Here is a 19,172-nt window from a genome sequence, read left to right on the forward strand (position 1 = left end):
CTCAACAAAGTTGATCACGCGGGTCTGCAGTAAATAGAAGAAGAATCGAGTTAGATATTTGAAACAAAATACTAAATAGACGACTTAATTATAAGTCGTCAACTAAGTCGTCCAGCTGGACGACCTTCCAGACGACTTATTATAAGTCGTCTACTAAGTCGTCCAGCTGGACGACCTTCCAGACGACTTATAATAAGTCGTCTACTAAGTCGTCCAGCTGGAAGACCTTCCAGACGACTTATAATAAGTCGTCTACTAAGTCGTCCAGCTGGAAGACCTTCCAGACGACTTATAATAAGTCGTCTACTAAGTCGTCCAGCTGGAAGACCTTCCAGACGACTTATAATAAGTCGTCTACTAAGTCGTCCAGCTGGAAGACCTTCCAGACGACTTATAATAAGTCGTCTACTAAGTCGTCCAGCTGGAAGACCTTCCGGACGACTTAATTAAGTGAAGATGGAAAGGTACCTGACTCAAGATAGCAGCTTTCATGAATCTGCGGCCTCTGCTGCCGTCGTAAGCCAGAATCGGTGGAGACGGACTGTTTGCTCTGGGTAGACCAATACTAGCACCCAATCCCGGAATAGCTTCGTACGCCCAGACCTGAAGAACTTGTATAAAGCCATCCACGGTGTAACAGCCAGTAATATCTTTGTTCCACAAAGAGTCCATCAGCACCTTAAACGCGACTCTCCCCATGGATAATTCTCAAACCTTTCTAAATCCATCACTAGCCTTGCGAGAGTAGCTCGTGTAGCGCTTGAGAACTTTTTCCCTTCAATGAATCCAGTGAAGATGGAAAGGTACGCGAGTCGCTTGCGATCTTCCCTGGACCAATCCCCGCATCTCTTCAGTGCTGCTATTATCTGATCAGTACTTGGCCCAGCTTCCCGATGAACTCCCATCATCTCCCAGAAAGAAACCATCTGTGGGGTAACTTCACATTCTGGTGTCTCAAGGTCCTCGATGTAGTCGCAGTTTAGACCAGTGATGTTTTCAAACTCTAACAGTGAAAACCTCGCAGGTTCTGGACCAACGAGACACCACATCTCGTACTTCTTCTTAATGTCCAGCTTTAAACCGAGCAAGTGGTGAACCAGCCTTGAAGCCCAACCAAATCCCTGCTCCTTGAACTTGATGAAAACTCCCAATCTCGACTCCTTGAGCTCTTCAAATTCAGCATCAGTGAGAGCTTCCCTAAGAGCAGTATGCAACTTCGTGTTATCCGTATGATACGAAATGCTATTGTGGGGTTCTGGCTCTTCCCCTAATGTGTATAACCTACGGGGGAGTTCTGGAATATCCATCCTTTTTGTCTGCAAAATAATCAAAGACAACAATAGAAGTCAGAACACAAGCTAAATCAATCACGCCTTAATTGTTACTCCAGACGACTTAGTAGACGACTTAAATATAAGTCGTCTAGAAAGTCGTCCAACTGGACGACTTAGTTGACGACTTATATTTAAGTCGTCTGGAAAGTCTTCCAAATGGACGTACTAAGTCGTCCAGGTTGAAGACTTTCCAGACGACTTACTTACAAGTCTTCCAGTAGAAAAATTTCAAGCGGACCTGATTAGTCGCAGAAGGAGTTCGAGTACTCGTCATTGTGGTTATAGATCTGAAAAAATAAACGTGAAACGGTGAGAATGAGTAAATTGAAAGAGACAACGTTTTATGTTCATCTTTTCCACGAGTTTGATGACTTACCGGCGTTAGGGTTTACAGAGAAACGGCGCTACGGTTTACAGAGAAGAAGCGGCGGCGCTAGGGTTTAGAAGAAGCGGCGGCGCTAGGGTTTAGAAGAAACGGCGGTGCTAGCTAGTGTTTAGAGTAAGCGGCGGTGAGAACGTTGGTGAGCACGGTGGCGAGGGCGACGGTTTGTTCGGAAATAGTGGAAGCGGGGGCGCTAGGGTTTAGAGGAATCGGCGGCGCTAGGGTTAGAAGAAGCTGCGGCGACAACGGTGAGAATGAAGTGAGATAGATAGCCGACGTTGAGAACGATGGTTGTTCGGAAATAGTGGGAATTCGAATCGCCTTTGATATCGCCGGTGAGAGAGAACTGTTAGGGTTTCTGTTCGCGGAAAATGAAAAAAAAAAAAAAAAAATCACCTTATATATTGGGTAAATAATCCGGTTAGCTTTAAAAGTACATTGGTAAACTTTAAGGTTTGGTCCGGTTTAGACGACTTATTCTGGCTGATAATGTACATCAGACGACCTAATATTTAGTCGTCTGGGAACAGAAGACTAAATATTAAGTCGTCCAATACCCTAAAATGAACCCCTAAACTAAAATGACTAAATTAACTTACTAACCACGTTATAAAATCAAATTATACTTCAATAGTGTTTACTATACACAGAAACGAACACGCCTAGGTAATTTTAAAAATTTTCAAAAACGGTTTTAATGCTTTCCAAAATCTAACCCTAAGAACACATACAATACTACAACATATGTTGATGAAACATAAACTAAAGAATATCATGACTCACTACTTTCACTCATCTGGGCTGAAAACAATTGAAATTTGTTATATATTAATTTATATCTCTTAAGACATATGTTAATTACATAATTCCAATTTTTCACTTATCAAAATATTTTTTACAAAATTTTTAAATTATGTTTAAGAATAACTGTCCAGACGACTTAACTTAAAGTCGTCTGGACGACTTATTTTCAAGTCGTCTGTTTACAGACGACTTGCGAGGGGTAGAAACGTAAAAAAAAATCCGTTTTTTTGTTTGTTCACAAGGAGATAGTTGTAATTTCAATAGCCTTTTAAGTTACTTTTGCCTTTGACCCAAGTTGGGGTACTCTTTTGGGTTTGACTCCAAGTTTTGAGTCACAATTGGTAATTCTCCCTAATTATATTAGGGTTGGGACTTCTATCCGAATCCAATCCAAAAGTAAAATATCTAAGGATTTCAAATGTAGATTTGGATAGTAAAATGTCCAAAATTAATTTTTAACATTTTATATCTAGAATATCTTTTTTTTTTGTCAACAATATTTTCATTTGATGTAAAATGTTACAATGGCTTACTAGATTAGCCAGGAAATTACATATTGTTGATTTGTTATCCTGGTTTTTTTAGCTAACTGGTCAGCAACACTTGTATAGTTTCTAGAAACATACTTGAATGTGAATACATTTTGCTTAGCTATATAAATTATGTCCTGAATAATAGGATATGCTTGGTTAATAAGACCAGGACCTCTTCCCACTTCGTCTAACTCCATAGCTAAGCTTTTGGTCAGCTCCATGCAGTCTGTAAGAAATGTAACATTATTGAAATTTAAGGAGTAGAGTTGCTGAGCAGCTGATAAGATAGCCATTGCTTCTGCACTGTAAGGCGAACTTGTGGGGTTGATTGCAGAGCTACCATGGAGTATATGAGTGCCTTCTTTGCTGAACAAGGACCACCCTATACCAACTTTGTCCGTTGGAGACTTCCATGAAGCATCTACAACATAATAATAATTTGTTTGAAGCTGGAGAATATTGTTAGTAGAGTTTTGGGAGGTTTGTTGAGTAGTGTGTTGCTCCGTAACATTATGCATTATTACTTCCTTCCAAACTTTTTCATCCATAATCGCTGAATGCACAACTTGGACTATGTGATCTCTTTTATTGTCAAAGATGATCTTGTTGCGCATCTTCCAAATTCTCCAGCCTGTGAAGAAAGCTCTGTTTCTGCAGAGGTTGATGTTAGCTTTTTCAATTAGATATTGAAAAAATTGCAGCACAGCTGTATCGGCTTGTGGATACTCCAGAATATCTCCCAACACAAAAGACCAGATTTCTTTAGCCACTCTGCAATTTATTAGCATATGTTGGAGTGTTTCAACTTCTTCTCCACAAACCTGGCAGTTTTGATCAACCTTTATCCCTCTCTTCTTTAAATTTGCTGCTACGGGTAGGGCATTGTGAAGCACCTTCCACCAAAATAATCTCAACTTAGGTGGCAGTTTCTGTTTCCATAATTTAGATATAAGTTCATTTTGAAGTTGAGTATAAGGAGAGAGATTAACCTGATTATTGAGACTTTCTTCATCAATTTGTTTTTGAACATAGTAGCCGGTCTTGACAGTGTAGGATCCTGACTTGTTTAGAGACCAAACTACTATATCTTGCGCACCTGTATAACTCGGTCAAATTTGTGTAACTCTTTGTATATCTTGCTGTTGAAATAGATTATGATTTTATTAATATCCCAGTGTCGAGTTCCTATTATAAATAAGTCCTTGACCAACAGGTTTGGATATAATGAAGCACCAGGACCTACTGGGATATTATTTTGATCACCTTGAAGCCACGGGTCTTTCCAAACTCTTACTCTTTCTCCATTACCAATCATCCATCTTAGTCCTTTTTGTATTAGTGGTTGTGTTTGAATGATACTCCTCCATGCTAGACTGGATGTTTGGTATTTTTTAGCTTCCATAAAGCCCGTCCTTCTATAGTATTTAGCTTTATACACTCGGGCAAGCAGAGAAGAAGGCTGTGTTATTAGTCTCCATGCTTGTTTCGCTAACAAGGCTTTATTAAATGCCATCATGTCTCTTAATCCTAATCCTCCTTCCTTTTTTGAGGCTGTGATCTTCTTCCATGCAATCCATGGTATCTTGTATTTTTCTTTATCTGCAGACCACCAAAACCTTCGCATAGCTTTTGTGATTTCCTGAATTATGGTCTTGGGTAGCATGAAGCAGGACATAGTGTAAGTGGGTATTGCTGTTATAACAGCCTTTAACATAACTTCTTTGCCTGCTGGTGATAAGTACTTGGAATACCAACTATCTATTTTATTCATTATTCTATTTTTGATGTATTGAAACACTTCTTTTCTTTTCTTTCCTATATATTCCGGCAATCCTAAATACTTACCAAAACCACCCACTTTAGATATACCAAGAGCTCTAGCAATTTGTTCTCGAGTAGAGTTTGGAGTACCTTTACTAAAGGAGATTGCCGACTTGGTGTAGTTAATCTCCTGACCCGATGCTTGTTGGTAGATATTCAGTAGAGTGGAGATATTGTTTGCCTCTTCCATTGTTGCTTTACAAAAAAGGAGTGAGTCGTCAGCAAAAAGTAAATGTGAGATAGCTGGACCACTTTTAGATGCTTTAAAGCCGTGAATCCTTTTGTTCTGAATATTTTGTTTGATCAATCTAGATAAGCCCTCTGTGCACAGAATATATAAGTAGGGGGATATAGGATCACCTTGCCTAAGCCCTCGTTGTGGCTTTATAGATCTTGATTGTTCCCCGTTGATCATGATCCTATATGTGACCGTTGTGATGCAAGTTCTGATCCATGCTCTACACTGATAACAGAAACCCATTCTTTCCATCACTGCATCTAGAAAATCCCATTCTACTTTATCAAAAGCTTTTGCAATATCAAGCTTTAAAGCCATAAACTTTTGCTTCAGGTTCTTAGTGTGGAGGGAATGCATAAGCTCATGTGCTATGAGGACATTATCTGTGATTAATCTTTCAGGTATAAAAGCAGTCTGGTTTTCAGATATTATAGAGTTTAGCCAAGGTTTTAGACGTTCTGCCAGGATCTTCGATACAGTTTTATAGGCTACATTGGCTAAACTTATGGGTCTATAGTCTTTGATGGTTATTGGGTTCTCTATTTTTGGTATTAAGCAGATATGGGTTTGGTTTAGCTTAGGGTCTAGATGATTATGTTCAAAGAAATGGTTAATAAAAGAGAGAAGACCTGGTTTAATGGCGTTCCAGTGTTGACATAAAATGCTGCCGTCATGCCATCAGGCCCAGGTGCCTTGTCCGGGTTCATGGCTAGGATGGCATCCTTGATTTCCTTCTCTGTTACTGGTCTTGTAAGGCTTCTGTTAATATCGTCAGTGACTGTATTGGGTATGCCTTCCATAAGTTGAGAGTTCAACTTGATTCCTTTACTAGTGTAAAGTCGACAAAAATAGCTTTCAATATGGCTATGAATGTCTTTCATATCCTTGTAAACTCTCCCATGGTCATCTTGAATGTGCACAATCCGATTATAGCTCCTTCTTTGTTTTGTTTTGGAGTGAAAGAACTTTGTATTCTTGTCTCCAGCTTGGAGCCATAGCACTCTACTTTTTGTTCTCCAATACTCTTATTCTAATCTGTATTGCAACTGAAGTTCAGCCTTTAGCTTACCAAGGAGAACATAATCAATATATGGTGCTTCATAAGCTTTCTGGATATCTTGTTTTAACTTGGCGATTTGTTTTCCAGAGTTAGTATTATGTGCACTTCTCCATTTGGATAGAGCTGATCGGCACTTATTTATGATATCATATATATCTCCTCTTGATAAGTTTGTTCCTTCTTGAGTACAGAACTGCTCTATCACTTCCTTTAATCCTGGGAACATTCGCCATCTATTGTCATATCTAAAAAGCTTAGAATTCTTCCATTTTGAACCTTCTGTGTTCAGAAGTAGAGGCCTGTGATCTGAACCTATCCAAGGTAGCAGACTGACAGAAGCCGTAGGATACATATCTAACCACTCAGAGTTTGCCATCGCTCTGTCTATCTTGGACAGTATTGTGTATTTCGATCTCTTTCCCATCCAAGTATATTTGCCTCCTATAGTTTTTATATCATGAAGTCCTAGAGCTGATACCGGTCTATTAAATAATGAGAAAGAAGATGCTGACCTGATGATGCCTCCTTTCTTCTCTACTCTGCTCTTTATATCATTAAAATCCCCAATAACCATTCTTGGTTTATTTTGCAAATAACCTGCTTGCTCAGAATTGATAAGTTTTTTCCATTGGATATTTCTATACTTTAAAACAGGATTGCCATATATATATGATAACCAAAAGGTTTTTGTTCCATCTTCTACACACATATCAGTGCAGTAAAGATTAGGGTTATTCAAAAAAGAGATTTTAACCCCATCATTCCACAAAAAGGCTGCACCCCCACTACTACCCACAGCAGAAACAACACGTACATTCCGATACCCTAGATCCTTAGCTAGCTTATGAACAACCTTGTCTACATTTTTTGTTTCTACGAGAAGCATGACATCAGGTTTATAGGAATTCCTAATGTCTTTGAGATGTGGAATTGTCAAGGAGCTTTCCAATGCTTGACAATTCCAATGCAAAATCTTCATGGTTGACGTGGTGGTTTGTGGAGAACCACCAAACCATGATCCGGTTGTTCTATCACAATACGCTTTGATGATGATGTTCCTTCTTCACCTTCTTCTGCATTCTTCCTCTTAGTACCTTGTTCCGATTGAGCAAGTATCGGGTTTGATTGTTCTTCAGTTCGTGTCTGAATATCTTCAGCTAGTTGTTGTTGTTCTGCTTCAGCCTCCATTTCCATTTGTACTCTTTCACTCTGAGCAGATTCTATTTGCAGAACTTTCCTTGCTCTTGAAGATTCTCCTACCTCCTTGCTTGTGATGTACTCTTGAATGGCATCCTTCCTTTCTTGAACTGTCTTGTATGGGTTTGTTCCAATATCCATCAACTCGTACTGTCTCTGTGGCATGTGGTCCGACTCATCACACATCTCATAATCATGCTTGAGACTGCCACAAAGTGTACAGAACTTTTGCAACTCCACATATCTATACTCAAATATCCAGAATATCTAAAGATTCTAAATTTGGATTTGGATAGTAAAATATCTAAAGATTTCAAATTTAGATTTGGATAGTAAAATATCTAAAGATTTCAATTTGGATTTAGGATTCTATCCGGAATCCAGATTCTAAATATATTAAATTCTAAATTTTATTAATAATTATAATTGGTGTATTTATATTATAAAATCAGTTTTATAATATAATATTTTAACTTTTGTAAACTTAAATATATTTTATAATTTATATATTATCTTAAACATTTAGTATTTAAAAAAAAAATCATTTGACAAAAAAAGAGTTCATTTTTTTTTTACAAATTCAACCCAAATTCTCACATATAATATAATATAAATTTGAATGTCTCAAAAGTGCGAGTCTTAGTCCAGATACAAAAATTTGACGAATCTATATCTAGATATCCCATTTCTTTTAGATATCTGACCGTTCTACACTTTAATTATACGAACAATTTTCTTTACAAAACTCTAAAATAATTTATTCACCAAAAAACACATGAAAAATGATCAAAATGACCAAAACAAATATTATTAAAAAATTAAATTTATATCTTTATTATATGGATATGTAGATATAAATAAGTACTTAAATAAAAAAATAAATAGATATTTCTTATTATTTTCAAATGATACGTTTTTAAATTCAAATTTTTTATAAATTCTCTTTTGATTTTTTTCAAAAGTTATTATCATTTAAAAAAAAATATTTTGAAATCCAAATCTTTTTGAAACTATTTTAATTTAAAAAATCTAAATCATACTTATAAACTACAAATTTCAAATCTTAATCATAATTAAGTATATGTTAAGTAACTCTAGAAGTGTACATGTTTATTTTTTGATCATTTTGATCAGTTTATGATAAAAGTTTTTTATAGTCATCTCAAGCAATTTCTCTAATTACATTAAATATATTGTTTATATATTTAGAGTTATGGTTCTGGCGATCGAACATAACGATCGTATGTTCGATCGGTATTGAAACCTTGCGAACCTTGTGATCACACGCCACCTCCGCTGCTGATCTGGTAACCTTGTGAACGAGAGGCGAATCAGTTTTTGAGTAGATCTTACCACGAAACATCCCCACTAATCTTGCATATGAGATTTGGTTGAAAATTTTTAGTAACAAAAGAAAGCATAATAGTTATGATATTTTTATACTAGAGATTCTCAATCGTTTCATGATGTTTAAAGCTGCAAGTCAATACAAACCATTCTATAAACCTTTGAAAACAGTATACCCAAAGGTGCTTTATGAGAAATACTTCAACCAAATCTTTTGAATATTTGATGGTCAGTAACAGGAACATAAATGTGTAAAGATTTGAGAAAACAACAATGCATATAGTAACCAAGATCTCTTTTTCAGTCTACTAAACAAAACAACACACAGAGAGTGCTAAATATAAAGATGAGCCCCTCGCATATAGAGTGATCCACTGGCTGAGGCCAGAAAGAACTCAAAGCCTCCTTCCCCTTCTTCCACCCTTTCTGCGGGTACTGTCGGTTGGGATTGGAGTCACATCCTCTGCGTTTAAAATCAAGAATAATGATAAGAGATTTGTTCATTCAAAGACATAATCAAACCATTTGTGAATGAAATTATTGCATTTAGTTTTTACCAATGCGACCAATTTTCATGCCAGAACGGGCAAGGGCTCTGAGAGCAGACTGAGCACCAGGACCAGGGGTCTTGGTCTTGTTACCACCTGTGGCACGAAGCTTCACATGCATGGCTGTGATTCCGAGTTCCTGTAAATACCACAAAACCGATTACATTCTTTAACAATTTAAACTAGTGCCAGCTCGGTAATGCTTTTATTCTTTTGGTGTCTTTATACCTTGCAACGCTGAGCGACATCTTGAGCAGCAAGCATAGCAGCATAAGGTGAGGACTCATCTCTGTCGGCTTTCACCTTCATCCCACCTACACAAGTTAAATCATCAATTCAGAAACCACTCGTGTATTCAAGAACAACATAATTTCAATAACGAACCATTCAAAAGCTACGAAGCCTCATTGGGGAGTAAGTTCAGATCACACACTACTACTGCATCTAAGCCTGATCTCTATTTACACGACGTCCAGTAAAGCAAATACTAGTAAAGATGTCAAGAGTGAAGAACTAAAAACAATTCATCCCACACTCACTCACTAGAGAATGCAAGGACAAGGAAAAAACACCGTTTGTAAGTATATAGATAGACAAATCTACTAGATAGAGAGAGAGAGAGAGAGTTGTGATAGATGCATACCAGTGATACGAACAAGTGTTTCTCTTCCAGACAGATCAGTGACATGCTGCAAAATTTCAGATAAAATTACGGTCAAGAAAGAAATATGATAGAAGAAGAAGAAGGGTGGGGTGAGGGGGTGACTGACGATGAAAGTGTCGTTGAAAGAAGCAAAGATGTGGACAACACCAAAGACTTGCTCTCCGTCACGAACAGCTGGCCCAAGTGTCACTGTCTCTTCCTTTGGCTCTCTTGTCTTTCTCCTCGACTACAACATCAAACATCACCCAAAACTTTCATTTCATTTTCTTACATTACATTTTTTTTTTCATTTCTGAAAAATGCAAATTCCAATCTACTACGGAAGCAAAAGAAAAAAACAAAACATGTGATCGAAATCTGAAGAGAAAGGATTGTTTCAGAAACATTTTTTTTTTCTCAGTTTCACACAGTACCAGTGAGAGACGGGTTCAGAGTTATTAAGCAGTATCCTCCAAATAACACTAAGCTAAGCATATATCGAAATTAAAGCAACTGTTTCGAAGAAGCTCACCATGATTTCGAACAAAAGGACGACGGGGATCTAGGGTTTCTTTGTGTGTTTCCGCCTTGAGCTTGCTAAGGAGTAAGGAGCCGACGAGATCAGAATGGCTTTAATAGTCAGAATTTTTCCGTTAGGGTTAAGAGTATGTTATTTCTATGCCAATGAAGTAACTCAGGCCCAATATATTCAGGCCCAACTTTTTGCAGTAGACTTTAGTTTTTTTAAAACATGAATGATGATTTTAGATTTGGTTTCTAGTTTTTGGTTTTTTTTTTTGCTTTAGAAATAATAAAATGAAAATTTATTAATATTATAATATTTATTCTGGAAATAGTAAACTATAAAATATTGTTACCACAAACACATAAGCTTAGTGAAAAAAAACAGAAAACACAATTATATAATTCTATGTTTAAACATACACTTCAAAAATTATTTTTATGCTCAAACATACATTTCTACATATATATTTATATCAGAAACTTGTTACATATAATATCAGCAGAGATCTGTACATATAAATTTTGAAGTAAAGTGTGCAGGCAAGCATAGATGTATTATAATTTTTTAACAAATAATCCCTATATATTATAAGAACATGTAAACTTCACATAATTTAAATTTAAATAATTAATTTTGTTTATTGAAGCGTTTTAAAATGTTATGAATATATTATACATTTTAATATGTGTTTTCACTTAACCTTATTTTCACAGTAGTTATCATGCAATTTATTTTTATTGCATATTACTGTATTTGTTGCATAAAGATAGGAAAAATATGAAAAACCATCGCAAGTTTTGACAAAAACTATAAAAAAATGATTTTGGTTTCTATTTAGAAAAGAACAGTTATTTGAAAAACCAGTTTCCCTATCTTTTAGGGAAGTTATTTTTCTAAAAAAACTGGATTATCTAAAATTTGATTTTTCCAAAATCAAAAGCTAAAAACTACTTCAAAATCTCTATAACAATCAACCTCGTGTTTAACATAACATAATGTCAATATTTATTTGTCATTTTATCCTCAAACAAAAAAGGAAGTAAAAACAACATAAATTTGATCTAAAAATTTCAAGTCTTGAACAACTGTAGATGCAGGTTCTTCAATTCTACGAGGAAAAATCAGACACACAAGTGAGAGTTTCAATGATTGGAGTAGATGAATTGGACTTGGGTAATGGTTCACCTCACGAAGTCCAGGTTGGAAAAAAAAGTTTATAGGTGTAATCACTACAAAAAAAGAGCATATTAAATCACTTAAAATGTATCACAAAAATAAGTGATTGTATTTTAAATTATTTATCTATAAATGATACAAATAATAATAAGTTAGCATCAGTTATAGTAAATGATATCATTATTAATTTATTTTGCATATATTCATCTATTCATTAAAATTGATACAATTTATGTTATTTTGTATCACTTAAACAAAACTGATACTATTATACAGATTAATATCAATTAAATAATCGATGCATTTACTTTTTAATTTACATCATTTGTTAAAATAATACAAAACTCACGTCAATTAAAATTGATGCTAACATTATTATCTCAACATTATAAATATTACATAACTTTTACATCTATTTAATACAATATTGTATCGTTAATATATATCTCAAAAGATAATACGGTACGTAAAGAATCTTTTTTGTTAGCTTTTTATCAGCAAAAAATTGTTTAGATTATACACTGAATTATAATTCTTTTTGACCTTTTCTTCCTCTATGTTGTTTGACCTTTTTCCTCAACGAGATAGAAGATCACATTTTCATTTCAATTGAAAAATTTCCTTTCATCAATCTCAGATCAAAATTGCATAAATTAGTTAAGGTAAATTGATACATGGGTTCTGTATTTTAAAATGAAAAAGAATAACTGACTGACTGTTGACGTGTTTTTGTTTGGCTTCTTCTTCCCAGGGTGCATTACGATCATCCTCACTCTTTTACAATTTTTTTTTACAAAAAAATTGTCAGTTAGGGAAAGATCAAAGGTGTGCTTAATTATAAGGTAAATCGACATTCATCTTTTGGATTTACAGAAAAAGATTTTACAATGTTTTTGGGAAAAGTTGTTAATCAGCAATCCCTAGCTAGAATCAAAATCAAAGTTGTTGTGTTAGTTATAAAGTAAACACATATTCTTTTTTGAGTTTTAGCTGTACAACTTTATTTATCATTTATTCTAATAATTGATGCTAATGAGGAATATACATTGATCAGATTGATCAAGACGTTTTCAAAGTTTCTGAGTATTTTATAAACTAAATGAACAATATAGTTCTATACATGATTTTATTGTTTGATTAATTTATAGAACTTTTATGCTTGATTTGTAAACTTAAATTTTAACTGTGTGAATATGTTTTCAGATTCCAATGGATAAATCATGGATAGAGAAACCACGTTTATCTCAAGATTACAAAGTAGGAGTAAATAAGTTATTGGATTTTGCATTTGGTAGATCAAATGCACAAATGATGAAATGTCCATGTACCAAACCTAAGTCAAGAGAAGATATGGAAGGTGATTTGATGTGCTTTGGCTTTTTAAGTTCTTACACAAGTTGGATATTATATGGAGAGGAAATACACATTACAGAGAATGCAAGAGTACCTTCTGATATTGCTCGAGTTCAGTTAGATTCAACTTCGAATCTCTCGGATGATCTTTTTCCTGGTATTAATATGAATATGCAAGGTGAACATGGAAATGAATCATCTGGGCAGCCAATGAACACTGATATACCATCAACTGGTGGAGAAACTAGTGGAAGAGGAGAAGATTTTGAGGAGTTATTTGCTGATTATAATCAAGAGTTATATCCAGGATGCAGTAACTTCACGAAGTTATCCTTTATACTCAGTTATATCCAGGATGCAGTAACTTCACAAAGTTATCCTTTATAAGTGATGCAAATTTTTTTTACATCATTTATAAATGATACAAATATTAAAAATAAATGATTTAAACTGATCTTTTTTTGTAGTGAATAGACTTGAATTTGTCAATTAAGCAATGAACATTGAGTACTGGACATTATATTTGCTTTTAACTGTTATATACATTTCACAATGATCTACCATCTCAATCTTTTGATAACATGGATTTCTATTTTGCAATTGTATCCCACTAATGAGACAATTGGTTGAATCCCATGAAATCATTTCAAAAAAAATTATTGATATTTTCTTTTTCTTAGACAAATCGAATTTAATTTTTTAATAATCCACATCACTTCTATTTTTATTATAATAAAAAAAGGAATTGTGGAAAAAGCCTTCTCAATAATTCTGATTTTATGTATGAACATGTAACAGATTCATATCTAATGATTTTCCACAAAGTGACGACAAAAAATGTATAACTTGTACAAATTTTTCATTTTCAATTATATTTTGCACACCTTTCTATAACACCTCTAATAAAGGAACAAAGAGTAAACTTTGAAATAATGTGTTGTCAAATTCTCTCAGATATGAATCTATCTGATTAAGAAGAAAAGAGCTTGCATGGATTTGATTCACACTTCATGTTACATTCATATCATGTAACAAAACCACATCTCTAAATAAGAGGGATCAGATACAATCCATACTGTAACAATAAACACAATTGCATAGAATAACAAATAGACGAAAATCACAAGCGCAAATCATTTTGTAAATAGTAACGAGACTGAATTTGCTATTTCTGCATCTAAATACAGAAGAAGAGAGATAAACAAACCAAAGACTGAGGCAATTTTCATAGGGTCTACTTGTGCGTGGACAAGAAGTTGGCACTCACAATCTCTAGCAGTCCCTTGGGATTGTCTGTGTGGACCCAATGACCAGAGTTACGTAGAACATGAGTGGCCACCTTCCCTTCTGATACATTCTGTCTCTGTTTAGCAATTCTTTCGAGCCTCGTGGTTGTATCATGGTCCCATCTGTCACTCTTCTCAGCAATCACAAAAGAAATCTCGGTCCCTTTTGGCGGATTCTCTAGCAAAGACCAATACGAAGTCTCTCTGCAATGGGGCAAGCGACAAGTCTATTAAAAGGAAGTAGAATCACTGGTTTTGGTTCTTATATGATGAGAGTAAGAAACCTATAAGAGTTGAACATCTGAACAGCTCCCTCGAGGTTAAAGGCCCATGTCTCTGAGTCTCCTGATCTCTTGAGATTACTGCCGATCCACTCAGATAACGATCTTGAAAACCCAAGCTCCACCATATGATCCACGAGCCACCTAGAAATCACATAATTTATTTTGAGTGGCATAACGTTAGATTTTACATACATTGCAAGCTGAAAGGAGCTCCTCATTGACAAAGTGATAACAATCATAAGCTACAAACTTAGTATTCATTCCCATTTATCTATGCAGCAAAAGCTAAATCAAAGGGCTTTACTTGCGTGAAGGGATTGGTGAAGGCAAACTCTGCAACGTCTTGAGAACTTTCTCAACTTCGCCATCACTGTGTTCAGCCTTGACTTCCCCAGGGACAGAGTCTAACACCCATACCTGTTCTGCATCAAAAAAGACATACACAATTACCAAAACCAACTTTGCCATACTCATCACACCAAATGAATAAAGGCAACATTTCCTTATCATTATCCTCAGAGGAAGCCACTTTGTGATCAATCTTTTTGATTGCAAATACCTGCTTAGGAGGAGAAGCAGAAGCACCATAATCACCACGAGCACAGCTCTCCAAGAACTGCAACGCGACTTTACCTCCTAGAGAATGACCAATCACCACATCAGGCCAGTTCCACCCACTCGCCTTCACCAAATCAGCTAAATCCTTGGCCGAGTTCACAAGATCGTGAGGCGGATCAATCCCTTCCGCCTCCGTCGATCTCCCGTGGTTCCTCAGATCGACGAGCATCATCTTCCAATCTTGTTAACACCAAAAACGAGATAAGAAGACGACAAAATCAAAGGAGAAAGGTAAAGAGAGAGAGAAGGAGAGGGAGGCGTGTACCGGAGAGAGACGATGCGAGAGAGCGGGAAAACGATCGCCAGTTACGTCCCGAGCCGAGGAGGCCGTGGAGGATGAGAGCTGTGGATTCGTGTTTCCCGTCGCCGGAGGATTTGACTTCTTCGTAGGCTAGGGTTTGAAGGGATCTGGAGCTCGACGGAGACTGAAGGAGGCGAATCAAAAAGCGAGATTCGAATCGGTTCCTTAGAGTTCTCGTCGCCATCGCAACACACACACACACACACTTCTCTCCCGGCGAGCTGTGGCTAATCGTTGCGTTTAATTATTGAAAGGAGGAACAAAAAAATAACAAAAAGTTGACAGCTGTGGGATTTGAACCCACGCCCTTGCGGACCAGAGCCTAAATCTGGCGCCTTAGACCACTCGGCCAAACTGTCGGATGTTTATTGTCTGGGAGTTTATCACTAGATTACCAAAATTGGGTGTTCGTTAGTATATTTACATTTAGCTATACAACTTTCGATTGTATTTGTTTCATGATGCAAATATATCATAGTGTACGGTGTACCCTTTTAATAAAACAATAGATGGTTATGTTTTCATTAGTAAACATCTGTATATTGTATAATATACCCAAAACACAGACGAAAGGGAATTTTTGTTACTTTTCACAAAATGATGTTATAGTAATAGGACAATGGTACTACTTTTCTGAAGTATGATTTTTAATTTGTTTACATATTGGAAGCAAATGCAGAAATATTTCACTTGAAAGAGTAAATTTAATGGTGAGACTTGTGTCAACCATCATGGAGATGGACATGTTTTGAAAAAGAGAAAATATTATACTGTTGTAAAGGAATCGAGATTATAACATCAAAATCAAACAATACACCTTCTATTCAAAATAATTCAACTACAAATAGTATGAATTCTCACAATTTTTTGTTTTCATACATACTAATTGAGTTCGTGTTTAATGATGAACCTACGTGAATAATGATCTATCAAGTATTGACAGGAAAATAAAATAATCGAACTATTTTAAATACCTAAGTTTACGCCCTACTCTTCCAAATTCCAACCCAACCAAGCTGCAAATTGTTAGTGGACGTTGCATTTCCATCCATTAATGTAGATCAGTAGATGTCATAGCAAAACAAAAAGACATTACATTTTCAAAAGTCTTCAACAAATTATTGTATGAAAGGAATCAAGGATCAAGTTGAAGAGGCGATTTAGAACAAGCAATGGCTTGGCTTTAATTGAAAACAGATAATACAGTATATATGTATTTAATTTTCCGTATTAAGTGGAATAACAGGTCCAAAGGTAACGCTTAGAGAGTGGTACAAGGCATCATCACCAAACCACAACAAGACAATTATTGACATCGATCCTCTTGCAGGGTCAATGAACGCAATCCATATGTTTTGATGTTTCATTCATTCATAAATGGCATTGAAAATAATACACAACTTCAAACTTATTTTATTAAACAAATGTAGTTTTAAATTCATTTCAATCTTCACATCATCACTTCAAACTTATTTTATTAAACAAATGTAGTTTTAAATTCATTTCAATCTTCACATCATCGCTTCAAACTTTTCACGTAGAAATGGTTCTGGCTACAATTGATCAAATCTTGAAATGATCCAAATTTAGAATTTGTGCATGCTTGTATTTTTTTTTAACTTAGTGCTTGTATTTTGATTAGATGTCATAAATAAATAAACACTAAAAGTTTCATAAGTTATGTCACGAAGTATACAACTTTATGACACCTGGAATCAAACTCATTTTCTTAGTAATTAAATTAGTTAGTTTGATCATTAGATATGACTACTGTATATGACTTGAAACATAACTACAGAAAGAAGTTGTTTGCCGAAGAAAAAACGAAAGAAAAAAGTTGTTCATTCACTTCGCTCAAAAAAAAAAAAAATTGTTCATTCACTCTTCAGATTCATATGAATGAATGGGACATGGAATTAATTAATTAAAATAACAAGTAAACTAGTATTATCGTTCTAAAGCTATCATTAAATTTCATTCAATACGTTCACATGGGAAATAACTGATGCTGAGGTATTATACTTTATGGAAGGTCAATGATAGTATTTGACATTTTATTCTTACTTACTTTTGAAGAAAATTGCTGTTGTTGTTAATAAAACCCTTCATTTTTGGTGTAAATAAAACCCATTCATTTTAACATATAAACAGTGCATTATGACTAGATCATTTGATTTTGTGCTTGTTTCATATACTTTAGCTATTTACATAACATAGAATACGAGAAACGACTACATGTAAGATCTCATAACTAGCAGGCCTATTACGAAAGCTTTTACAATGCTTCAGTTTTTTTCTCTTAACGACCTTATAATGCTTCAGTTTATAAAACCTTTTTCTTCCTAAAACAACGTGTTGGAAAAAAAGCATTTATATTTTATTATTATGTGAGGCAAATAAAACATGAAAATAGGGATGTTTCTTTTACAAATCAACCCATTTTGGGCTTCCAAATCAAACCCGTTATTTTTTTTTTGGTAGGAAAATCAAACCCGTTATTGCCATTAACATTTTTAGCCTCTAAATCATTTTAAATTATTTCATTGTCATCTTAATTACGAAGCATTAAATACACGAGATTCTTAAGTTATTAACAGCTATATATCCGCGTTTTCTCTTCGAGGTCTGTTGTATTTTAGTTATTGGCTTCTTGTATTAAATACGAGTATTAGTTACTTTTTTTTTTTTTTGATATCTCTGGTGTCTGGGCAGCCACTTTCCCAAATATCCTCCGAAGGGGTCCAGCGCCCCAGCAGTAAGGATGTTAAATCGCTGTGGCCGGGTTTCGAAGCTGGGTGGCGGACACCTCAGCCGAGGTTCCATTATCACCAGGCTACGAAGCCCGGTTGAGTATTAGTTACTTACTAGGTCAAATTTTGCAAATGGTGATACAAGTCGAGAGTATCATTATCTGGAGATACAAATAAAACAAAATGATTTTTTTTCAAATATTCAAAAATTTAAAACAAACTAATAAGTAAACAAAGTGATAATATCCATCTAAAATATGGTTTGTGTAAATGATATTTACCAAAAATATCAAAAATCATGATCTAGATATGAAAATTATTCAATAGTATTAAAAGTCTAAAATTATTAAAAAGAGAAATTAGATATAAAAAATTTACCGCCTATTATTTTCATATAACAGTTTTCAAATGAACTGAATCTACTAAAGTCTATTTTTAAACAATTTGATCTACTTTAATCCCATTGTTTTTTATAAACATTTTAATTGTTTTTCTATCTTTATAACCGTCGTTCGTAATTTTTATGTATTTTCTTAAATTGAGAAATTTATCACTATACCAACTTTTTTCATGTTATATAAGTCTATTTAATAATATAATAAACTAAAGTGAAATGAATAAATTTTAATAAATATAAAATGAAGTTTTTAAATAAACATTAACGATAGTTATATCTTTACCAATCAAATTAATTTTTTTCAACCTTTCATACCCATCCCCTTAACATTTTTAGGCAATTAATGGTTTGCTGCGCTGGTTTAAAGAAATGCACTGATGTTTTGTTTAATAAATTACCTTCTGTTTCATATATTTGTCTCTACTCTACTTTACTATTTCCCCACCACAACATATAGTTACTTTATTCAACTAAAAATAATTATTTGTCAAAATTAGCTTCTCATGGTCCTTCTATATATATATATATATATTAGTTTAAGAAGCCATCATCAATACTCTTAATCCCCCTCACC

General features: G+C 34.7%; 2 protein-coding genes and 1 non-coding gene across 3 annotated transcripts; all 3 read right to left on the reverse strand.

Annotated features, from left to right (window-relative positions):
- Positions 1–8,913: 8,913 nt before the first annotated feature.
- LOC108830674 (40S ribosomal protein S14-2) lies at positions 8,914–10,571 on the reverse strand. Its single transcript, XM_056988144.1, has 6 exons — positions 10,440–10,571; positions 10,035–10,154; positions 9,908–9,953; positions 9,493–9,578; positions 9,274–9,403; positions 8,914–9,179 (listed from the first exon to the last, which is right to left on the reverse strand). The coding sequence occupies exons 1-6, from the start codon at positions 10,440–10,442 to the stop codon at positions 9,112–9,114; spliced, it is 453 nt and encodes a 150-aa protein (XP_056844124.1). The 5' UTR covers positions 10,443–10,571; the 3' UTR covers positions 8,914–9,111.
- A 3,361-nt stretch (positions 10,572–13,932) lies between these two features.
- On the reverse strand, positions 13,933–15,690 carry LOC108830677 (uncharacterized). Its single transcript, XM_056987522.1, has 5 exons — positions 15,416–15,690; positions 15,092–15,330; positions 14,837–14,949; positions 14,533–14,673; positions 13,933–14,452 (listed from the first exon to the last, which is right to left on the reverse strand). The coding sequence occupies exons 1-5, from the start codon at positions 15,633–15,635 to the stop codon at positions 14,197–14,199; spliced, it is 969 nt and encodes a 322-aa protein (XP_056843502.1). The 5' UTR covers positions 15,636–15,690; the 3' UTR covers positions 13,933–14,196.
- A 40-nt stretch (positions 15,691–15,730) lies between these two features.
- Positions 15,731–15,810, reverse strand: TRNAL-UAG (transfer RNA leucine (anticodon UAG)). The gene has a single exon. It is a non-coding gene; the product is annotated as a tRNA-Leu (tRNA).
- Between the last annotated feature and the right edge of the window lie 3,362 nt (positions 15,811–19,172).

The sequence above is a fragment of the Raphanus sativus genome, chromosome 6, assembly GCF_000801105.2.
Source record: "Raphanus sativus cultivar WK10039 chromosome 6, ASM80110v3, whole genome shotgun sequence".
NCBI lineage: Eukaryota > Viridiplantae > Streptophyta > Magnoliopsida > Brassicales > Brassicaceae > Raphanus > Raphanus sativus.

Excerpts from the sequence above, each read along its gene's own strand:
- LOC108830677 (XM_056987522.1), bottom strand. The coding sequence starts at position 15,635 with ATGGCGACGAGAACTCTAAGGAACCGATTCGAATCTCGCTTTTTGATT. Across the intron at positions 15,331-15,415 it reads TCTCGCATCGTCTCTCTCCG|ATTGGAAGATGATGCTCGTC; the intron begins GTACACGCCTCC and ends GGTGTTAACAAG. Across the intron at positions 14,950-15,091 it reads CTGCTTCTCCTCCTAAGCAG|GTATGGGTGTTAGACTCTGT; the intron begins GTATTTGCAATC and ends GATGCAGAACAG.
- LOC108830674 (XM_056988144.1), bottom strand. Across the intron at positions 9,579-9,907 it reads AACACTTGTTCGTATCACTG|GTGGGATGAAGGTGAAAGCC; the intron begins GTATGCATCTAT and ends TAACTTGTGTAG. Across the intron at positions 9,180-9,273 it reads CATGAAAATTGGTCGCATTG|AGGATGTGACTCCAATCCCA; the intron begins GTAAAAACTAAA and ends TTTTAAACGCAG.